The following is a 24631-nucleotide window of genomic DNA, read 5'->3' as shown; positions in this document are numbered from 1 at the left end:
AGTCTGCACACTTTCACGAAACACTATCAGGTGCAGGCCGATGATTCGGCAGATGCCAGCCTAGGTAGGCGAGTCCTTCAGGCGGCAGTTGCCCACCTGTAAGAGGGGGCCGTTTTTCGGCTCCTTTATCGAGGTATTCTTTTACCCACCCAGGGATTGCTTTTGGACATCCCAATTGTCTGGGTCTCAAAATGGAGCGACAAAGAAGAAGGGAATTTTGTTTACTTACCGTAAATTCCTTTTCTTCTAGCTCCTATTGGGAGACCCAGCACCCGCCCCTGTTCCCTTCGGGCTGTTGTTCTTTTGTGTACACATGTTGTTCATGTTGAATTGTTCTTTTGGTCCATGGTTTCAGTTCTCCGAACATCCTTCGGATTGAATTTACCTTAGGCCAATTTATAAGTTTCCTCCTTCCTGCTTTTGCACCAAAACTGAGGAGCCTGTGATGCACGGGAGGGTGTATACCAGAGGGGAGGGGTTACACTTTTTAAAGTGTAATACTTTGTGTGGCCTCCGGAGGCAGAAGCTATACACCCAATTGTCTGGGTCTCCCAATAGGAGCTAGAAGAAAAGGAATTTACGGTAAGTAAACAAAATTCCCTTCTTTACCTATTTTAGGTCAAATTTCTCAAAGGGTACCCCTAAAATATATTAATTCTGATATCATTAGAAAGAGCACATTTTTCTCTACAAGGATCATTGGGGTTTTTTTGGAGTCTCTCAGTTTAAGAAAAGAAAAATGCTACTGAACAGGGTGTTATTTATTAATACGCAATGAATGGTAACTGCACTATTCAAACCCTTGCGTTGGTCCATGGTGGTTATACCACAACCAATTCCCTAAGAATTGGTCTTATAATCCTATTAAGAATTGTAATAATGCTGTTTTTCGAGAATTGGCAGCCCCATCGCCTAGGAGCCATGGCCGATAGCCGTGCAAGGCCAGACGCGGGCGGTCTCTCTATCGCAGGTTCTGAAGCCTGAGGGTGGGTGTCTTTGCCTAGGATCCCAAGCCTAATATTGGGTATCTTTTGTTGGTATCCAAGCCATAATGTTCAGTCTAAGTAAGTGGTCTGGAATTGTTGCTGAATTTGCAACATAATGGGTTCAGAGAAGCTGTATTGTCGGCCCATTGCTGTTGCAGCTGGTGCTGGAATTATTGCAATGATCGACTGCTCGGGAATCCAGCATGTATCATTTCTCACAGGCCAGTGAAAGAAGCTAGCTGGTCCATGAGGATGCATAAAATTTATTAATGCATCATGGTCGTCGACTGAAATTTCAGAAATATTTCCAATCCGGTGTACAGGGCAAAGCACCAGTTACTATTGGTTTTTGGTCTTGAGTTATATATGGGCAAAGTTAGGCCTAAATTTTATGCAAGGCGTTTTACAAGCTACTTTGACACAAAATTACGGCCGAAATATTGTTTTGTCATAGCCAGTAATAATTTTATCATGTTTAGCAGCAAAAGTTGAGCTAGTATGCCAACTATAAGGATAAATTTTCAGCAAAATCGGAGGTCGAGTGGGGACGATTTTTAAAACTGGTCCACTTGACATGGAATGACCCATCTGTGAAAAACACTGACATGGATGTGATGACACGCGCTGATGACATGATGGTGATGACACGTGCTGATGACATGATGGTGATGACACGTGCTGATGACATGATGGTGATGACACGCGCTGATGACATGATGGTGATGACACGCGCTGATGACATGATGGTGATGACACGTGCTGATGACATGATGGTGATGACACGTGCTGATGACATGATGGTGATGACACGTGCTGATGACATGATGGTGATGACACGTGCTGATGACATGATGGTGATGACACGTGCTGATGACATGATGGTGATGACACGCGCTGATGACTCGGATGGTGATTTACTCGCGCTGATGAGTCGGATGGTGATGACTCGCGCAGTGATAACTCGCGCGGTGATGCAAAACACTGACAGCTGCACCATTTTTTTCACATATATCTCAATACCACTGTATAAATGAGGCTTTATCGTGAGTTTGTTTTTTTTTATTTACGGTTTTCTTCCCTGCACTGCAGCTCTACTCTCCACACAATGTGCAAACCCATTTTATTCTAGTGAAACCGATCAGAAATTGATGAAGTCCGAGTGATATATCATCATTTTCTGAGACTGAAAATGCCTTACAGGGATCCCGTCACCACAAAATTGCAGGCACCTTGTTATAGAGCGGGGGAAGCTAAGCGGATGGATTGATGCAGTTTTGTGAGAAGAGATTCAGTGTAACCTGACATTATTTTTAATCACTGAAACTTCTGCTCTTTCTGGTGTTTTTGGTCCGGTTAGCGGCCCTATTAGTGACTGACGGCTTTCTTTCTATATGTGTGTATACAGAGAGAAGTGTTACTTAGTGATCAGCAGATTGTGTCATTTTTATCATCAACGGGAAACTTTATCCCTGTTACAAAATGGCATAGCCATCAGGAGATCCAGACCCCGGACTGTTCATTCATTTATTCTCCGTGCGGCTACAGGGGAAGGCTGAGCTTGGCACTTCTCAGCCCCATAGAGAACTGGACTGCAAGTTGGTCTCGCACATTGTTGCCCCATTTTTAACGGAGATACAATTCCCCATTCTGCCAATCTGTTGATCGCTGAGGGTCTGTTCACTGTGACCCGCACAAATTCTCATCTATCCCATCTTTTCACCAGAGAAGCACTTTGAAGTTTAAAACCTATTTAAAGTAGCAAAGCAATTGTAAACATATGATATATTACATATATGTAAGTATTTTAGGAGACTTTCTTAGTGTTTTTTGTTTTGTATAACCTCACATTTTAGCGTTTAATTTTCATGCAAAAATAAACCTGTATTTTATTTTTTTTTATTTTTTTGTTTGTTTTCCTTTTAACTTGGGTGGGGGAGTGTGCGGGGTTAACAGGGAGGGGCAAGGCACCCACAGCGCAACACTTTTATGGTTAATTACAACAGAAATTAGAAAGTTTATAAAAATGTTGGGAAACCCAGCAATGGTACCAATAAAAACGTAAGCACAACCTACAAAAAAACAACAAGCAAGCCTTCTTACAGATCTGTCAGCCAGCAAATAAGTTAAAACTCTCAGAATATGGTGATGGAAATATATTTAAAAAAAATATGAAATATTTTAAGGCCAGATGTGCACATTGCAGTAGAGTGCAGCAATTTTCTGCATCAAATCTGCACCTTCTAGAAAAACACACCAAAATAACGCATGCATTTTTGGTATGTTTTTTGTATCGTGTTTTTCATAATAAAGTCAATGAGTGAAACTGCTAAATTGAAAAAAAGAAAAATGCACCAGAAATTGACATGCTACAGATTATTTTCTCCAACAAATCTGCAAGGATAAAATAAACAACATGTGCACAACATTTCAGAATTCATATTGACATTGCTGGCATAAAGATAAATATGCAGATATGGGCCACAATCTGCACCAAATCTACATAAAAAAGGCACTGTGTGCACATAGCCTTAATGTGCAAACACTGTAAAAAAAAATAAATATAGATAGATATATAGATGGAGATAGGTGGATATAGATAGATGGATATATAGATGGATATCGAGATAGATATATAAATAAAATATTAGTTTCAATGTAACCACTGACCTGAGGCATAAAGCTGTTATAAACCTACAGTATATGCCTTCCATAAATCACAGTATAAGGCTAGGTTCACACTTCCGTTGTTTTAAATCCGTTAGGTCCGTCAGCAATGGATCAGTCGTTTTTAAGTTGTCAACTGATGCAACGGATGTATTTTTCACAGGATTCCTTTCACAGGAATCCTGTGAAAAAAAACTGGTCCGTTGCATCCGCTGTGCGTCCGTTTTTTGACGGATCAGTCATGATCCGTTTGTGTTTGGGACAGCCCAGTGGGTGTGCCAAACCTGCTGGGCATGCTCAGTAGAGCATGACTGAATCCAGCCCTGGATTCCGTCGTAAGACTGATTACGACGGAATCCAGCACCATAGACATACATTACAAGCGTGACGGACTGTGGCGGATTCCTGCGTGGTGCGTCAATTTTGAAGGCCAGAAAAACGTTACATTCTGCGTTGCTCCCCGCCCAGCGGTCAGTCAAAAAACGACGGACCGCGACGTAGCAGACGCAACGCAGGGTCATCAGTCGCAATCCGCCACTAATGCAAGTCTATGGGACACAACGGAATCCGCTAAGCGGATAGCATTGTTTACTATAGCAGCGGATTAAGACTGATACATTTTAGCGGAAATGTGAACTTAGCCTAAGGCTATGTACGCACACTGCGATTTATTTCTCCAGTAAAAAACGCACCTCCCTGCGGAAAAAACGCTCCATAAACACATTAGTTTTTACCTCATTTTGGTGTAGTTTTACTGCGTTTTTGCCCCTCCGTTTTTTTTAACATTGTCAATGGCAAAACGCAGAAAAGAAGTCACATGCTACTTCTTTTTGCTGCAGAAACTCTGCAAAATCTGTAAGGAAAAAAGAAGCAACGTGTGCACAGCATTTTGGATTTCTCATAGACTTTGCTGGGGAAGGACTGCATAAAGCGTATGAACAAAAACTGCACCAATCCTGAAGCAAATCCGCTGCAAAAAAAGCAGTGTGCGCATAGGGCCTAAGACTCTGTTCACATATGCCTTTGTGTCAGACAAATCCATTCACTATAATGGGCACATGGACTTGATCTGGCATCTGTTCTGGCAGCGTCTGTCTATTTACTACACAAAAGTGTGATCAACACAGTTGCATGCGTGCCTAAAAATATGGAACACCTTCAGAACAGAGGCCAAAGTGACTCCTCCTGTCTCACTATGGTGAATAGTTCATGGAAGTTTTGTCTGAATCACACTTTTGGTAGAAAACCTGATGGAAGTGTTCATCGAAGAGCACAAGCTAACTGGAAAAGGAGCCTTAATGCTATGTGTGCACTAGAAAATAGACTTTTCTTAAGAAAAATCTGCATCCTCTGGCAGAATACCACACCCGCGTCAAAAACCGTGGTAAAACCGTACCTGCAGTTTTGACGCATTTTTGCCACGGTTTTGAGACGTTTTTTATATGGAGATAAGGTATGCACACCAGTGACTATGTAAGGGGAATACATGTAATAGCAGAAACTGCTGTGTGAATACTGACATGAAAAATTCAATAGCTATATGTAAGAATGAAATGTGAAAAATGGAACCTGCATTACTGCCATGAATATATGAATCAAGAGAAATTTAGCTACTGAATTGATCAATGCAACAGAGCCCCAACACTACGCCAAAGTATTTCTCTACGTTGGTCCTCTCATGCAGTTAAAAAACTTAGTGTATGGTACACGGTTCCCCAATGCAAGTCAATGGGAAATGCAACTAATTTTCTGTTTGAGTCCAGGAGACGGAACGAATACGCGAGTATTACAAAGTACTCGTTACGAGTATCGCGAATATAAATATTATGGTACTCTCTCAACTCCATGTGAAGCCTTTGAAGGTGGATGTTGCAGTATTGATATATTCACGTATCAGGAATGTAATGTAACAATGTACTTTTCTTGTAGGTGGAGAGAATCCGTGTCATGAACAGTCTGTAGACACCTCAGAACCTAACGAAAGCGTCATGTCCGCTGTCGAGTCTTGTACTGGACAAGAAAGTAAGTTTCTCCTAAATATCAGAGAAGCATCCAGATTACCATCCCCGCAGTTCTCATTATATCTTATTTCTTTGAGCAGCACTGAATATATGATTAATACCGAAGAGTCTGATTTTTATTTTATTTTTTTGCTTTAGTTCTTGTGTTTTTCTGGAAATTGAAAGTAAACTTCTGCAAAACTAGAAATGCAAGTAAACATTTTAAAAAAACACTCGAATAACCAAAATTGGAAAAACCCCTAATATTTCCTAGACCTAGTTTAGAGGTTGTCCTGGATCTTTATATTGATGGCCTTACCCTTAGGATGTCTTCAATATCTAATTGATGGGAGTGCAACGCACACTATCCCTGCCAATCAGCTGTTTCTGATGTCAGCAGTGGCCACTTGTGATTAGTCACTTAGCGACACAGTTCCATTAACTGTATAGTGGCCACAGCCATGTACTGCACATCTGCCCCATAATTGAATCCATAGGGTAAAGATGTGCACAACCCGGCCAATGGCCACTATGCCGTTTATGTTGTGGTTTAGTTCTGCTCTACAACTGACCACATTCATCCAGCACCAGTGAACAGCTGATTGGCAGCAGTGCCGGATGTTGCACCTCCACCCATCAGATATTGATGGTCTATCCTAATGATAGGTCGTCAATAAAAAAAAAAAAGTTGCCAACCCCTGCCTTTTATGCCAGATTATAGCACCTGTCTATGAAGGGAGAGTTATTTTACCATAACAGTCTGTTTGTAATGAGGTATTGGAACTGATGTTATAAAAAAAAATATTACAATGTTCATGCATAAAACCATTGCAGAAAGTCTAGTTTAGTCCAACTTGCTTGTTGCAGAGCTATTGTGGGGGCAATGACCTGTCGCAGTGGAACACACAACTCATTTTTCTACTTAGTGTCACCATAGGCAAAAATACTTTATGCTTATTGTATTTGAACAGAAGACTGGAGATTCAGCAGAAATACTTGCTCCTGTGATAAAACAGGCAGTGAAATCTGTTACTTCACAGAAAGAAAGAGCTGTGAGCCTTTACATTGCAATCTGCATACACCCTGGCTAGGAACTGTGGTATGTTCTGACCATGAACTGGAGCAGCTCGGCATGCTCCAACACCACAAATGACAATCTAAGAGTGCTGGCATTATGGCTGGGAGTGCACGCAGATATCTGGCTCCTTGAATGAGTAATCACAGCGCACCTGCACTGACACTGAATGTGCCACTGCGATCATCCAGTGTCAGTGTGCAGACAGGAGACACAGCGTTCACAATGATCGTTTGAGACAAGTCAAACGATGTCTGAAATAAGGAGAGGAAAAATCCGAAAAGTGGTACAGTAAAAACTGCTGACAACAGGTAAGACTTTTAGATTTCCTTATGCCCAATCACTTTGTTCTTAAGCAGTTCCTTCATGCAAAAAAAAACCCCACAAATTTTGTAACAACTTTGTGATACCATGTAAGTTATCTAATGCATAGTGTAAACTTAGGCGCTGATTCATTAAAACTGGCATCTATCTCTTCATGACTCAAAAGAATTGGTGAAGTGGCATGCACCTCTGTGTGCATCTTGCCAAAAATCCTACTCCAGCCCCTGACATAGCAAATGATGCTACTAATCACGATTTCACGAGTGGTGGTCACTACGCCCCTGTCCAGCTTCCGCTCCGCCAATTTTGTCAGAGCTGGGTAGAAATGTGAGTTCTAAAACTCTGAAATTATTAGTGCAGTCTTGAATTGCGCCAAAATGTTGCGACTTATCAAAGCTTCTTATGTCAGAATACTGACCTAAAAGTGTAATGACTCAGGCCCTTAAGATATTCCATCCAGCATAGACCACAGTAATAAGTCGGCTGCATTTTGGACTGACTTCTCAAACTTTAAAGATACAGAACGTTGTTTTGTGTCCCACGACATATATCACACATGGATTTAATTTTATGGAAGGCTATAAGCTACGTAACCTGATACCCAAAGATCTTTATCCCCACTTAATTCTACGGGAACAATATAGTAATGTGGTGACAAGTCTAGCTTCACAGCAAAACAAAACGCAACCGAGTCATTCTGAGTAAACGACATCTGTTTTCCCATCTTAGGGAAAAAACAAAAAAGCTCCCAAATAACAAACACCCCAATTAAAATGAGGATTTATATAGACCTAGTTGCACCTTCTGGGGAGCTAGTTCTCAATCTTAATTGGTTCAAGATGTTGTAACGGAAGGTGGACTTTACACGGAAATTGCAACCCTTCGGCCACCTGTTAAACTGCGGTCATTAGTCCATATTTAAAGAACCATATTTAATATCCAGCATAACTGTATGGATTTTACCTGTCAACAAAAGCACTGAAGTATTTTAATCTTGGCGATTCCCTCTATCCTATTTCTTACGGACGACAGCCTGCTCTAAGTAAACGTTTCAGATTTTGTCCAATTTTAGTAAAAGTTGCTCAAAAAATAGCTTAATATAGTATAACCTACTTTACTGTATTGCAATGTGAATTTTCAACAAATGACAGTAGTTTTGCTCAATATTTTCTGTAAGACTCTTATAATCGTGGTCGATTTTCATTTGACTGGTGCTCCCATTTCATTTCCAGGTTTTCATTCCCAATATATTTTCTCTTCACGTTGTTGCACCTTTACTTGGAACATGTGACCCCGATTTATCAAGACTGGTGTTATTCACTCCTGTTATGAAGAGGGAGTGTGCTGGAGGATGGTGCTCTTGATTTATTAAGAGCCGCACGCCTCTTAAAGAGAAGGTGTCTCGTTTTTTTATTTTTGTAATTACCCCTTAACGACCGCGGGCAGTAAAATTACGTCCTAAATGTCATAATGTTACTGCCCGCGGTCCTCCGGCGGCAGCATGCCGCGAACGGCGCACATCTCAGCTGATTTTCACAGCTGAGATGTGTGCCTGCTAGGCACGAGCAGAATCGTTATCTGCTCGTGCCGATTAACCCCTTAAATGGCGCTGTCAATACGTGACAGCGCCATTATAAGCGCGATCGCGGTAAACATTTACTTACCGCCCGATACCGGAAGTCACGTGACGCGATCACGTGACTTCCGATAGTTGTCATGGTAGCACAGGGTCATGTGATGACTCCTGTACTACACATGACTTGCTTTCACTTTCGCTGTGCCAGCGGCACAGCAAAAGAGAAAGAGAGCGTATCTGCTGTTTACAGCTGTGTAGCTGTGATCAGCAGATACTGCAGAGCGATCGGATTGCTGATCGCAATAGTCCTAGGGGGACTAGTAAAATAAAAAAAAAGTTTTAAAAAAAAGTTTTTAAAAAATTTAAAAAAAAACTAAAAGTTCAAATCACCCCCAATTCGCCCCATCGAAAAGTAAAGGGTTAAAAAAAATGAAAAATATACACACGTTTGGTATCGCCGCGTTCAGAAACGCCCGATCTATCAAAATATAAAATTAATCTGGTCAGTATACGGCGTAGCAGCCAAAAAATTCCAAACACCAAAACGACGTTTTTTTGTCGCCACAACTTTTGCGCAAAATGCAATAACAGGCGATCAAAATGTAGCATCTGCGCAAAAATGGTATCGTTAAAAACGTCAGCTCGAGACGCAAAAAATAAGCCATCACTGAGCCATAGATCCCGAAAAATGAGAACGCTATGGGTCACGGAATATGGCATAAAACGTGCGCCACTTTTTTCGGACAAACGTCCGTTTTGTTTTTTTTTAACCCCTTATATAAAAGTAAACCTATACAGGTTTGGTGTCTACGAACTGGCACTGACCTGAGGCATCACACCCACACATCAGTTTTACCATATAGTGAACACAGTGAATAAAATATCTCAAAAACCACATTGCTATCGCACTTTTTTTGCAATTTTTCTGCATTTGGAATTTTTTTGCCGTTTTCCAGTACACTATATGGTAAAACTGATGGTTTCATTTAAAAGTACAGCTCGTTCCGCAAAAAGAGCCCTCATATGACCATATTGACTGAAAAATAAAAAAGTTACGGCTCTCAGAAAAAGAGTGGCGGAAAAAAAAGGCGAAAAATCGGCCGGTCATGAAGGGGTTAAAAATAGTGATTATGAAATAAAGTATTTCTAATACAAAATGAAAATCGCAGCTTATTTAGTTTTTATTTAATTCTTATTTTACTTGAGGCACTGGGGGCTGCCATGCTGGATTTGCTGTGTGTAATGACCGTAACTCATTTCTTTATGGCAGCCCCTGTGCATAGAGAACAGTAGTAGGAATCCGACCCCTTCAGTAACGTTACAGTGGGCGTCTGCTGTGACCTGGACGCACACCCTGGGCTGTCCAGATCACAGCAGAGGGAGGACATCAGCGCCATTATTGTGGAGCTCACAACATGTGCTGTTTGCTCCACTTTACCCCTGTCAACCGCCGGGATGTGTGAGTAGGTACCGCCTCCCCTCTCCTCCCCCCCGTTACCGTCTCCGATGACATCCCATCCCTCCGTTCTCCCCAGCCCCTGCTCTGCCCTAGCTACTGCCGTCGCCCCCCCCCCCCCCGCCGTTACCGTCTCCAATGACACCCCCTCCTTCCATTCTCCCAAGCCCCAGCTCTGTATCTAATCCTATCTTGTGTGATACTGTCTGCTGAGCTACATATCTAATCCTCTCCTGTGTGATACTGTCTGCAGGGCTGTGTATCTAATCCTCTCCTGTGTGATACTGTCTGCAGGGCTTTGTATCTAATCCTATCGTGTGATACTGTCTGGTGAGCTGTGTATCTAATCCTATCCTGTGTGATGTCTGCAAAGCTGTGTATCTAACCCTCTGCTGTGTGATATGGTCTGCTGAGCTGTGTATCTAATCCTCTCCTGTGTGATACTGTCTGCTGAGCCGTGTATCTAATCCTATCCTGTGTGATACTCCTGCTGTCCTTGGTGACACTTTAGACATTTGTGGTCATCAACAAAATGGCTCTGCACTATGTCCCTACATGTCATTCTCTGTTATCTGTTGTAAACACTCAGATTGGGAGAAGGGAGGCGTGACATCACACACAGGAGAGCAGACTCCGCCCACTTTACTGCAGGCTGTAATGTGAGCTTTTTATACAGTGAGATTTCTGTAGGATTTCAGCAGCTGCTCCCCCTAGTGTTAAACAGTGGAAAATATCAAACTTTTTAATTTTTTTTTATATTTTGCTCAATTAAAAACAATAATATTTAAACAAAACATTAAAACATTATTACTTTACATTTTTTCAGTTATAGAACTTTTTTTTTTTTTTTTTTTTTGACGATACCTTCCCTTTATGGAATCAGAGTCTGAAAAGTCCCCAACGCCTCCATTTGCACCTCGCCACATATCTTACTCCAGTTGGCAACTGTAGTAAGATTTGAGGGGTAATGAACATGACCATTCAAGAATTGGATGCTTTGATGTTGTCATGCCTCTGTCCTATCCACTTTGCCTGATCTGAGCAAATATGGCGTGAAACTTCCAAAGGCACAAAATGTTAGTGTAGTGTCATGGTGCGCCAAAACATTATAGCTTTTTATGTTAGAGGTGTGGTGTAAAAGCTTTGATGACTCGGCCCAAAGTGTCTACATGTATGCCTAAACAGTTTTATGTTTCTCACCCTCTGCATTTACACAGTCTGCCTGGGTACACAGCTGACAATCCGAATATTCCTTATGATGGTCACAGGCCAGAACTCAGACTACTAGACAACTCACCTTTTTTCTGATTTCTCACGAAAAGAGCTCAGATGAGAAGCCTGCTTGAAAGTTGTAGAAAAAAATTTTCTTTTTTCTTTTTTTTTTCCTCACCACTCATCCAAGAAAACATTTGACACGTTTCTGGGGTGTTTGAATATTAATATTTTAGCACATTACACTTATGTCTAGAGATGAGCGAACCGGTCGCGGTTCGGCTCGAGGTCGGTTCGCCGAACGGAGCTCCCGTTCGAGTTCGGTTCATCGAACGTTCGACGAACCGAACTCGAACTGCATAGGAAACAATGGCAGGCAATCACAAACACATAAAACACCTAGAATACACCCTCAAAGGTGTCCAAAAGGTGACAAACAACTCACAACACAAACACATGGGAAAGTGACAAGGACAAATTCTCATGTGAAAACAAAACAGCGTTACGAGGAAAAAGAGGACGAGACACAGATATAGGCATGGCACGCCCTTCTAAAATCATGTAAAACACCGCAAGGGTTACTCCAAGCGGAGTCTCCCTTTTTTCAAAAAATTGGGCCACCCAGACACCTTATCAGTGGCAGCACTTGTGGCCTAGTTGCAAACAGGATGTTTTGATTTGCATCAAGCACATTCAAAAATACGCCATACTTAACCGTCCCCAGGATGACACCGGGGTAGGTAGCAAAGTCTTTCCTGATCCAAGCTCTGTTCATCTTGGATCATTTTTAAAAAACACAGCAAGCAAGGGTTACTCCAAGCGGAGTCTAACTTTTTTTCCAAAAATTGTGCCCCACACACACCCACCCATTCAGTGGCAGCACTTGTGCCCTAGTTGCAAACAGTATGTTTTGATTTGCATCAAGAACATTCCAAATCCACAAGCATTTACTCTCCCCAGGATGACACAGGGGTAGTAAATTCCTGGTGGATCCATGACTTGTTCATTTTGATGAACGTTAGTCTGTCCACATTGTCACTGGACAGACGCGTGCGTTTATCTGTCAGCACACACCCAGCAGCACTGAAGACACGTTCAGAGACAACGCTGGCAGTGGGACACGACAAAATCTTCAAGGCGTAACTGGAGAGCTCTGGCCATTTTTCTAGATTTGAAGCCCAAAAGGAGCAAGGCTCCATTTGCAAAGTCATGGCATCGATGTTCATTTGGAGATACTCCTGTATCATCCTCTCCAGCCGTTGACTATGTGTCAGACTTGTTGTCTCTGGTGGCCTTGCAAAGGAGGGTCTAAAAAAATTATGAAAAGATTCCATAAAACTGCTGTTACCAGCACCAGATACAGTCCTACTGGTATGGGTAGACTGTTGAAGATGACGAGACCGTCCCATGTTTGTCAAGATACAACTGGGAGAATCACTCCCTGCACCTGCACGGTTGTTTGGTGGAAAAGCCGAGCTAAGATCGAGTAACAGCTTCTGCTGATACTCCTGCATACGTGCGTCCCTTTCTATGGCTGGAATTATGTCACAAAATTTGGACTTGTACCGGGGATCTAATAGTGTGGCAATCCAGTAGTCATCATCACTTCTAATTTTGACAATACGAGGGTCATGTTGGAGGTAGTGCAACAAGAAGGCACTCATGTGTCTTGCGCAGCCATGCGGACCAAGTCCACGCTGTGTTTGTGGCATAGAAGTGCTACCCGTTCTTTCTTCCTCTGACCTCTCCCCCCAACCTCTTTCAACTGAAATTTGACCAAGGTCTCCCTCATCTGCTGAGTCTTCCATGTCCATGGACAGTTCGTCCTCCATTTCTTCATGTTCTCCTGCACCTTCCTCAACATTTCGCCTGCTACTATGCGCCCTTGTTGATCCCTGTCCCCCATGGTCCCATGCCTGCTGCGTTGGTGATGATGAACGTCTGGACCTTGGTGATGTTTTTGTCCCTTGCGTATATGAATCCTCCTGTAGTTCCTCCCCTTCCTGTTGTCCCACCCCCTGACTCCGAATAGTGTTTAGCGTGTGCTCCAGCATGTAAATGACTGGAATTGTCATGCTGATAATGGCATTGTCAGCGCTAAACATATTCGTCGCCATGTCGAAACTGTGCAGAAGGGTGCATAGGTCCTTGATCTGAGACCACTCCATCAGGGTGATCTGCCCCACCTCTGCATCTCGTTGGCCCAGGCTATACGTCATGACGTATTGCACCAGGGCTCGGCGGTGCTGCCACAGTTGCTGTAACATGTGGAGAGTCGAATTCCAGCGTGTCGCCACATCGCATTTCAGGCGATGAACCGGCAGGCCGAAAGACTTCTGGAGAGATGCAAGTCGCTCAGCTGCGGCGGTTGAACGGCGGAAGTGAGCAGACAGTTTTCGTGCCCTGGTCAGAAGGCCATCTAGGCCGGGATAGTGTGTTAAGAATTGCTGGACGACAAGGTTCAACACGTGAGCCATACAAGGCACGTGTGTCACCTTGCCCAGGCGAAGGGCCGCACCCAGGTTTGCAGCATTGTCGCACACTGCCTTACCAGGCTGCAGGTTGAGTGGAGACAACCATTTATTAAAGTCTGACCGCAGAGCTGACCACAACTCCTCAGCTGTGTGACTCCTATTCCCAAGACATGTCAAGCTAAAGACCGCCTGATGCCGTTGCGCTCTGCTGCCAGCATAGTAATGAGGGGTGCGTGATTCCTTCTGCGCAGTGAGAACACTGGTGGCCTAACCAGGCAGGCTTGGAGCGGAGGTGGAGGACCCAGATGAGGTGGAGGAGGCAGAAACAGTGGCGGAACTTGGACAGACAGAGGATTGACACACAAGTCGTGGGGACGGCAAGACTTGTGCAGCAGACCCTTCACCATCTATCACCATAGTTACCCAGTGCCCAGTCAGCGACATGTAACGTCCCTGTCCATGCTTACTGGTCCAAGTATCGGTGGTGAAATGCACCCGTTCACACACAGAGTTTCTCAAGGAAGCGGTGATGTTGTATGCGACATGCTGGTGTAGCGCGAGCACACCTTTCTCAGAGAAGTAGTGGCGACTAGGTATCTGGTACTGGGGCACAGCGACAGACACAAGGTCTCTAAAATCCTGTGTGTCCACTAGGCGGAAAGGCAGCATTTTGGTAGCCAAGAGCTTACAGAGGGATAGAGTCAACCTCTTAGCTTTGTCATGGGTCGCAGGAAGTGGCCTTTTATTTGACCACATCTGAGGGACAGAGATCTGGCTGCTGTGTGTAGACGGTGTTGAGTAGGGTGTCCCTGGAAAAATGCAGGTTTGTGAGGAAAGTGCAGGCGGAGACATGATGTTGCCTTCATCCAACGTTGGTGCTATCGATGTCTGAGAGAGCTGTACACACTCACTTGTTTCCCCTTCCAAACCAACTGACGACCTACCAAGCAAAGTGCCTGTTGCGGTTACAGTGGTGGAAGTTGTGTGTGGAAAACCAGGTGTGACAGCTGTCCCCACAGTCCTAGAAGATGAAGAGCGCGCGGATGCACTGGAAGGGGCAGGCCGTGGATGGTTCGCTCCGCTAGGCCGCATTGCAGCACGGTGAGCTTCCCACCGGGACCTATGATATTTATTCATGTGACGATTCATGGAAGAAGTTGTCAAACTGCTGAGGTTTTGACCTCTACTAACAGAATCACGACAAATTTTACAGATCACATAATTTGGGCGATCTTTTTCTATGTCAAAATAGGACCAGGCTAGGCAAGGCTTAGAGGGCATGCGACCTGCTGAGCCCCCCCGACTAGTGCTCAGAGGCAGAGTGGTGGCTGAGGATGCAGTTGTAGACGTGCTACCAGTGCTCCGACTCTGTCCAGGAAGGCGCAAGGTAACTTTTTCGTCGGTTGCATCCTCCTCCACCGCCTCTGTTGACCTCCTCGAGTGCCTGACTGGGGGTTGACAGTAGGTGGGATCTAGAACTTCATCATCAATTGTTGTGTTTGCACTCCCCTCCCCCTCAGACCGAGCCTCTTCTTGCCCTGACCGAATATTTAAGTTGTCATCCCAATCGGGTATCTGCGTCTCATCTTCATCAGTATGTTCCTCATTGTCTATAACCACAGGTGTTACAGTTTGTCACAAAGGGTCAACATTATGCTCAGAAACTTGGTCATCACGGCCTGAATCTGAGTCACAAAGGTTCTGGGCATCAGTGCAGACCATTTCCTGGTCTGTACTCACTGTAGCTTGGGAGCAGACCTCTGATTCCCAGGCTATAGTGTGACTGAACAGCTCTGCAGACTCAGCCATCTCAGTTCCACCATACTGTGCAGGGCTGATGGGAGACTTCAGAGCTGGGAGAAAGCAAGTTTGATTGGGATGACAACTCAGAGGACTGGTGTTTTTTGGATGCGGTACTTGAAGTGGCTGAGAGGGCACTTTTTGGACCACTTGAGATCCATTCAAGCATTTTCCTTTTTTGGCCATCATCTACCTTTGTTCCTGTTGTTCGTGTCCGTAAAAAAGCGAGCACATCGGATTGTCCACGGTAAGTAGTAGACATCTTACTTTTGCTGGTAGATGGTCTATCTTCAGCAGATGATAATGGAGCTTTGCCACCTTCCCCACGGACAAACCCTTTTTTTCCTTTTCCAGCACGCCTCTTCCCCTTTCCACCAGCATCTGTCATTTTGCCACTCATGTTGATTGCAACAAGATTGTGCACTGAAAATGTGGTAGTAAAAATTGAGAGGTGGTGTAGATTGCAGCGGTGGTCTAGCTTTATTAACCGCAGAATAATAAAGAATAAATATCCCTGACAATGCAACTACGGCCCTTAAACTGGCAGCATAAATTGCTAGTATAATGGCTTAGTAACTATCAGTTTGAGTGTGCAATGCAGGCAGAGGTGCTGCAAATATCTGTGCACTACTGGGACAATACAGAAGTCCAATAGCCACGTTTAGGATGCCACTAGGTACACTCAGTGTTTTCTAGTATAATGGCTTAGTTATGAGTTTGAGTGTGCAGAGGACAGGAGGGTACAGTGCCAGGGTTGTGGGTCTGGGTAGAGGAAAGGAAGCCTGCCTTTCTATTCCCTCCTAATGGGGAAATGCAGCGAGGAAATCCCTGACCTTAGCTACACAGACGCTGTCATCTTGTGTAGCTGTTAAACTCGGTTTTCAGGACCTGTCACCTATGGCTCTGACCCTGCCGGTACGAGCCCTTAAAAGGACTGATAGAAAGTGCTCTCCCTAAGCTGTCCAGCGCTGTGTATGGAGCACATACAGCAGTATCGGCGATAGGACTCAGGACGGAGCTGCGCCAGTGATGTCTGACACCAAGGACGCAGAAGGCAGATAATGGCGTCCTGGAGGAAAATGTCCGGTTTTATAATGCAGGGACATGTGACATGGACATCCTATCACACATGCCGTTGCTTCTCTGGCTAAAAGTCCACTTAGCTGTGTGTGTTTCTGGGATTGGCTGACATGCTGGCCCTCCCCACTACACGCGCGCGCTTAGGGAAGGAAGACAAGGGAAAAAAAAAAAAAAATGGCGATCGCCATTATCCATACAGCAGTGATTTAAAGGCGCTGTTCCCGCACACTATACACTGAAATTTCATAATAGTGTGAGTCACAGAGTGACTTACACTATTACAGCGGAAAGCCAGCTAGGAATTAGCTGTTTTTTTTGCTGCTAGAACCGTTCTCGCACGTATCTAGAACTATCGAGCTTTTGCAAAAAAGCTCGAGTTCTAGTTCGATCTAGAACAGCCCCCAAAATCACTCGAGCCGCGAACTGGAGAACCACGAACCTAGAACCGCGCCTAACTCTACTTATGTCCTATTTTATGTGCCAGTTTTAATCAGATTTACCATACTCTGCATTTTTTGTAGTAAAGAGCTGTCCGTTTTTGCCTTGGTCTTTTTTTGTAACAAATCAGAGAGGGAAGCCATTAGGATCCCGTTCAGACAGTCAGCGGTGCTGAAAGGTTCAAGACGTATAATTATATTTACTAGTATACTGTAAATCTATGAATGTACCATCCATTGTCATAACTATGTCTAACTTTTTTTTTCTTAAAAAAAAAAGCCTTCTGAAAGCTGATCCATTTTATTCATGAACAATAATGTGATCTTATACATTATGTCCTGCAAAGTGGAAGAAAATTTTAGGTAAATAGGTTGAGTTCAAAGTTTTAACATTTAGAGTCTGTTTCCCTTTAGTAAAGTAAATGGAGAACCCAGAATGTTTATGTGAACCCAGCTTTTAAAGATCACAAAGCGTAAAAAGTGCTGAAAAATCAAGCATATAGCACTTTATTTCCCTCCTTTCCAGTGATCCGGTTTGGTCTCCTATTACAATTAAAGCCATGGTCACACTGATGTATAGCATCCGAAGTGAGAGAATCTGATACGATATGCTAATGACACTCGGCTCAAACTCAGCAGCTAGCGTTAGCCAAGTGTCATTCATCTCGATCTGATTCTCTCACGTGCGAGAATTGGATCGCCAATGCGGAGAAGATGGGGAAGTTAACTTCTACAGTTTCTCCATTGCCTGTCTCTGTGTGCTCCATCTCACCCTCAGAAGTGTATTTTTGTGTAGATTCCTATAAATGTCCCCATAGTCCCCGCCATTGTGTCCGTCAAACACTTGTATATGATCCAGAGATGGAAGAGTAACTGTTTCTGTGTATATCAGACTGCACTCTGACATCCAAGTACAGTCTAATTTTTTTTTTTTATTTTACATGTTTAAACTGAAAAATAAGCCATGGAAAAATAAGATGAACTGTCTTAGATGTCAAAAAATCAACTCCACACATTAACAAATATTTGCAAAAAGGAGGAAAAAATTGAGCTTTACATGCTTAATAAAGTTAAATGTTTTATTCGTACACAAATTTGGCAAGTTACAAAGACCATAGTTAAAGGGAACCAATCACCAGGATTTTCGTATAGAACCTAAAGCCAGTGCTATACTGGCACTATCAGGCTGATTCTCTACATACCTTTTAGTTGTCTGCTCGGATGTTTAGGTTTTGAAACCCAAGAAAGTAAAGTTTATAAAATCAGCAGCTTCTTGAGTGACAGCAGCTGAGGATCAGATAATATCTGGGGGGGTATTCATAATTATCCCCTCCCCCTGTTAGAATTGGCATACGTATGATACAATCGACCTAGTAGGACCTGTGTGAGGTCATAGCCATGTGATCAGAATGGGCAGGGCCTCAGCCAATAAATCTGATGCCACAAAGCAACATTCACCCGCTACATCACCTCTCCTCTCTCTCTTCTAGATCCTTTACAATCTGGCTTCCGCCCTTTACACTCAACAGAAACTGCCCTTGTTAAAGTGACCATTGACCTACTGACAGCAAAACGTAACTGTGACCACTCTCTGCTTATTCTTCTTGAGCTCTCTGCAGCCTTCAACACTGTTGACCACCATCTCCTTCTCTCTATGCTCCATTCGATCGGCCTAAAGGACACCGCTCTCTCCTGGTTTTCTTCCTATCTTTCTGGCCGCTCATTCATTGTATCATTTGCTGGCTCCACATCTGCTCCTCTTCCACTCACTGTTGGGGTTCCTCAAGGTTCAGTCCTTGGCCCTCTTCTTTTCTCCCTCTACACTGCCCCAATTGGACAGACCATCAGTAGATTTGGCTTCCAGTACCATCTTTATGCATATGACACACAACTATACACCTCATCCCGTGACCTTACCCCCACTGTAGTACAGAACACAAGTGACTGTCTGACTGCAGTTTGCAGCATCATGTCTGCACTCTATCTGAAACGTAACCTTTCCAAAATTGAACTTCTTTTATTCCCTCCGTCTTCTAACCTCCCTAAACCCAACATCACCCTCTCTGTGTGTGGCACCACAATAACTCCAAGGCAGCAGGCTCGCTGTCTGGGTGTTATACTTGACACCGACCTTTCCTTCACTTCCTATATATGCAGCAGCCACCTACCTGGCTAACCGCTACTCGGATGCCTCTTCTCTGTGCCAGTCATTGCACTGGCTGCCTATATATCACAGGATCCAATTCAAATTGCTTGCTCTCAACCACAATGCTCTCCACAGTGCGGCTCCTCCCTACATCTCCACCCTCCTCTCTGTCTATCATCCCACCCGTTCTCTACACTCTGCAAATGATTTTCGACTAACATCCACACTAATTTGAACTTCCCACTCCCGGATCCAAGACGTCTCCCGAGCTGCACCAATCCTCTGGAACGCTCTACCCCAAGAAGCTAGGATGAATCACAACTTACTCCACTTCAGACGCTCCCTAAAAACGCATCTTTTTAGGGCGCCCTATCACACTCCCTAGCCGAATTGAATTTAAATAACTCCACATCAAACTCCACTGCACCCAAATGCATCTCAAGGTTCTGGCCAACTGGTTAAGACATCCCTTATCTATCCCCCATCTCATTGTCATTGTAAATAAGCACTTGCACCTTGTTTCCATCCCCCATCTCATTGTAGATTGTAAGCTCTCACGAGCAGGGTTGTTTTTTTTTCCTTAAGCTAATCATTGTATTTTCTATAACTGCTATTTGTTTGTATAAGACCTCCTGAATTGTAAAGTGCTGCGGAATATGTTGGCGCTATAGAAATAAAGATTTATAATAATAATAATAATAATAATTTCTGTTAACTGAGGCCCCCCCCCCCTTTTGGTCACATGGGTATGACCTCACACCGGTCCTGGAAGAGAAAAAGTGAATCGTTTGTATAATACTTATGCTAATTTCAACAGGGGGAGGGGATAACTCTGAATACCCCCCCCCCCCCCCCCAGATATTATCTGATCCTCAGCTGCTGTCCCTCAAGAAGCTGTTTATTTTACAAACTTTACTTTCTTGGATTTCAAAACCTAAACATCTGAGCTGACCACTAAAGGTATGTATAGACTCAGCCTGATAATGCCAGTATAGCACTGGCTTTAGGTTATAAACGAAAATCCTGGTGAATGGTTCCATTTAAAGACTATTAGACACAGTAACATAGCATGTCAGGATTCACACCTTAGTGTATAATTGTAGAACAGCTGATATGCCCATGTTGGAATAAGTAGAAACAAGTATAATAGACACAATGGTCACAGTTCTAAATCGTGGGCATTAACATACAATCAAAACATACATAGAAAAGCGCAAGACGAGAGGCAACCACAGAAAATAGAACCAAATGACTCGCTTCCTCAAGGCTATTGGTCATAAAAAATAAACCTGCTGATCAACATTGCTCAGTCATAACATTGGAGCGAGTGCTAGCCGATAAAACATCGCATTACACTCATCAGATTTTATATGCAAATGTGAGCATACTCTTAAACTGAGGAATATGTAAAAAAAAAAAAAAAAATGTCTGTACCAAGATATCAGTTTTGTCCCTCATTTTCCTTCTCACTGTCCTGTGTCTGTCTGCTTTATAACTAGCTACAACTAAACTTTACTCGGCGTCCGGTGTGATGGGAGGGTTTGTCACCGGACCATTTGTGCTAAACAAAAAAAAAAAACAAAAACTGCACTCATTGTGGTGAACTAGCATTATCAGTGCTGCTTCCAAAGGGAAAAAGGACCTTTGGTGACATAATGATCACATGACCAAAGGTCCCTGTGCAGCCCTAGACAACTCTTCTTTCAATGTGGCCTAGAGACATCAAAAGGTTAAACACCCCTGAGTAAAAGCCTGCCCTTGTATCATGTCTTCAGTAGGACAAGAGCATAATTAATTTTGGCCCCTGCCACACAAAAAACTGATCGGATCATGAGCAGATTAACCTCTGTGAAACATTGTGGGTTGTAGATACCACTGTTGTGTTCATTGATAAATGATAACATTAGGTTAAAGATTGGCAATGAATTAATACCTGTATACATGTCATCATGTAGTGTAATGTTGATGTCTGCTGTCAACATGTATTATCCACTAATAGCCGTTATGATTGTTGTTTGTGAGTCCCAGAAAACAAATTATTTTTAACGTTGGTGTCTAGTTTCTATGCGGAATAGTAATTGTTTTTCTATTCATCAAACGCAGCCAAGAGGGAATTTTCTAACTTGCATATCATAAAGCTAATCACTAGCAGTTTGTTTGTTTACTTATTACGGATTTTTATGTAAGTTTTGGTTAAAGCTGGGGTGCCTTCTGTTAGAATGACTTCTCCTATACAGAGTCCCACCAGTGATTCTCTCCTGCCTGATCTCACGCTCGACGTGTAGGTGTATCCAATTAGGGATTCGCTCCTGCTTGATCTCACACTAAGGCTATGTGCCCACGTAGCGTATTTTCATGCAGTTACGCTGCGTTCTGCACCGCAGCGTAACTGCATGCGTCCTGCCTCCCCTGCACAATCTATGAAAATTGTGCCTAATCTATGCACCTGTTGCGTGTTAGAACGCAGCGCTTCGGCTGCTGCCGAAGCGCTGCGTTCTAAAAAGCAACATGTCACTTTTCATGCGCTTTGGATGCAGGTCCCGCTGTGTCTATGGGAGAGGCTGCATCCAGAGCGCATGAAATCGGCTTTTCATTACGGACTGTTTCTGCAGCGATTTGAAGCGCACGTGTGCTGTTCAAATCACTGCAGAAATTTCTGCAGGAACAGAACGCAATGTGGGCACATAGCCTTAGCGTGTAGGGGAGTCCCACCAGTGATACTCTTCTGCACAATCTCACATTAGGTGAGTCCCACCAGTGATATGCTCCTGCCTCATCTGACATTAGGTGGTGTGTAGGTGAGTCCCACCATTCATTCTCTCTTGCCTGATCTCACATTGGGCCTGTAGGTGACGCAGCTGCTGAGGCACAGTGAATATCGTGCATAGCTATTAGTAATTGTAACAGAATCTCTGCACGAAAATCATGGGACGTTATACAGAGGTTCTATAATAGTACTGCCCGTCATGCAATTGTCTCCACACAAGTAACATTGGGAGGACAGTTTAAAATCGCTTGCTTTTAGACTACTCTTTGATAAATTATCTAATGATGAAATTCTGCTAGCTACGTCTGCTACTAAGGAAAACTAGAAAGAAAATAGATTGGTGGAAAGAATATGACTGCCACCTCTAACTACAGAGTTTATTTGAAGCAAACCTACAGAAGCTGCAGAAACAAAACTCCCACCCAAAAAATTGTGCTATGGAGTAGTCTTTTCATAAATAGGATAAAACAATAGAAAAGCTCATTTTATAGTTTAAAATAGGTGTGCATGCTACAGTACAATATATATATATATATATATATATATATATACTAGAAGGTGGCCCGATTCTACGCATCGGGTATTCTAGAATTTACGTATTGTGTAGTTCATGTATGATTTTTGTTATATATATATATATATATATATATATATATATATATATATATATATATATATATATATATATATATATATATATATATATATATATATATATATATATATATATATATATACATATATATATATATAGATGTTGTTGTGTGTAGTTACCAAGTGTTTGTGTAGGGCGCTGTACATGTTCTGAGTGTCGCGGGGGGTGAGAGCGGTGTTGTATGTGTGTTGCGTGTGTTGCGTTGTTTGTGGAGCGCTGTGTGTCTGTAGCGTTGTGTGTGTGTTGTGCGGTTTGTGTGTGTGTGGTGTGTTTTGGGGGGAGGTATGTTTTGAGCAATGTGTGTGTTGTGCAGTATGTGCGTATATTTGTGTGTGCAGCGTTGTCTGTGTGTGTGGGTGTCTGTGTAGGGCGTTGTTTGTGATTCCTAGTGTGTGTGTGTTGTGCAGTGCGCGTGTGTGTGTGTGTTGGGGGGAGGTGTGCACCTCCCATCGTGCTCCATCCCCCATGCTGCGCACCCCCCATCGTGCTGCATCCCCCATGCTGCGCACTCCCAAACGTGCTCCATCCGCCATGCTGCGCACTCCCAAACGTGGTCCATCCGCCATGCTGCGCACTCCCAAACGTGCTCCATCCGCCATACTGCGCACTCCCCATCATGCTGCATCCCCCATGCTGCGCACTGCCAAACGTGCTCCATCCGCCATGCTGCGCACTCCCCATCGTGCTCTATCCGCCATGCTGCGCACTCCCCATCGTGCTCTATCCGCAATGCTGCGCACTCCCAAACGTGCTCCATCCGCCATGCTGCGCACCCCCTATCATGCTCCATCCGCCATGCTGCGCACTCCCAAACGTGCTCCACCCGCCATGCTGCGCACTCCCAAACGTGCTCCATCCGCCATGCTGCGCACTCCCAAACGTGGTCCATCCGCCATGCTGCGCACTCCCAAACGTGGTCCATCCGCCATGCTGCGCACTCCCAAACGTGCTCCATCCGCCATGCTGCGCACTCCCAAACGTGCTCCATCCGCCATGCTGCGCACTCCCCATCGTGCTCCATCCGCCATACTGCGCACTCCCAAACGTGCTCCATCCGCCATACTGCGCACTCCCCATCATGCTGCATCCCCCATGCTGCGCACTGCCAAACGTGCTCCATCCGCCATGCTGCGCACTCCCCATCGTGCTCTATCCGCCATGCTGCGCACTCCCCATCGTGCTCTATCCGCAATGCTGCGCACTCCCAAACGTGCTCCATCCGCCATGCTGCGCACCCCCTATCATGCTCCATCCGCCATGCTGCGCACTCCCAAACGTGCTCCACCCGCCATGCTGCGCACTCCCAAACGTGCTCCATCCGCCATGCTGCGCACTCCCAAACGTGGTCCATCCGCCATGCTGCGCACTCCCAAACGTGGTCCATCCGCCATGCTGCGCACTCCCAAACGTGCTCCATCCGCCATGCTGCGCACTCCCAAACGTGCTCCATCCGCCATGCTGCGCACTCCCCATCGTGCTCCATCCGCCATACTGCGCACTCCCCATCGTGCACCATCCGGCATGCTGCGCACTCCCAAACGTGCTCCATCCGCCATGCTGCGCACTCCCAAACGTGCTCCATCCGCCATGCTGCGCACTCCCAAACGTGGTCCATCCGCCATGCTGCGTACTCCCAAACGTGCTCCATCCGCCATGCTGCGCACTCCCAAACGTGCTCCATCCGCCATACTGCGCACTCCGAAACGTGCTCCATCCGCCATACTGCGCACTCCCCATCGTGCACCATCCGGCATGCTGCGCACTCCCAAACGTGCTCCATCCGTCATGCTGCGCACTCCGAAACGTGCTCCATCCGTCATGCTGCGCACTCCGAAACGTGCTCCATCCGTCATGCTGCGCACTCCCAAACGTGCTCCATCCGCCATGCTGCGCACTCCCAAACGTGCTCCATCCGCCATGCTGCGCACCCCCCATCATGCTCCATCCGCTTGGGAGTGCGCAGCATGCCGGATGGTGCA

The 24631-nt window shown here is 44.5% G+C and overlaps 1 protein-coding gene across 1 annotated transcript in view; it reads left to right on the top strand.

The window, feature by feature from the left end:
- Positions 1-24631, top strand: part of KIF18A (kinesin family member 18A) — a 222103-nt gene that overhangs the window by 165199 nt on the left and 32273 nt on the right. Inside the window, exon 16 of the mRNA XM_075325411.1 lies at positions 5580-5672. Within this exon, the coding sequence (XP_075181526.1) occupies positions 5580-5672 (93 nt within the window). The remainder of the gene's footprint in view (positions 1-5579; positions 5673-24631) is intronic.

This window comes from Anomaloglossus baeobatrachus, chromosome 10 (assembly GCF_048569485.1).
Source record: "Anomaloglossus baeobatrachus isolate aAnoBae1 chromosome 10, aAnoBae1.hap1, whole genome shotgun sequence".
Lineage (NCBI taxonomy): Eukaryota > Metazoa > Chordata > Amphibia > Anura > Aromobatidae > Anomaloglossus > Anomaloglossus baeobatrachus.
Note: the sequence above shows the minus strand (reverse complement) of the source record. Positions and strands in the feature narration are given on the sequence as shown.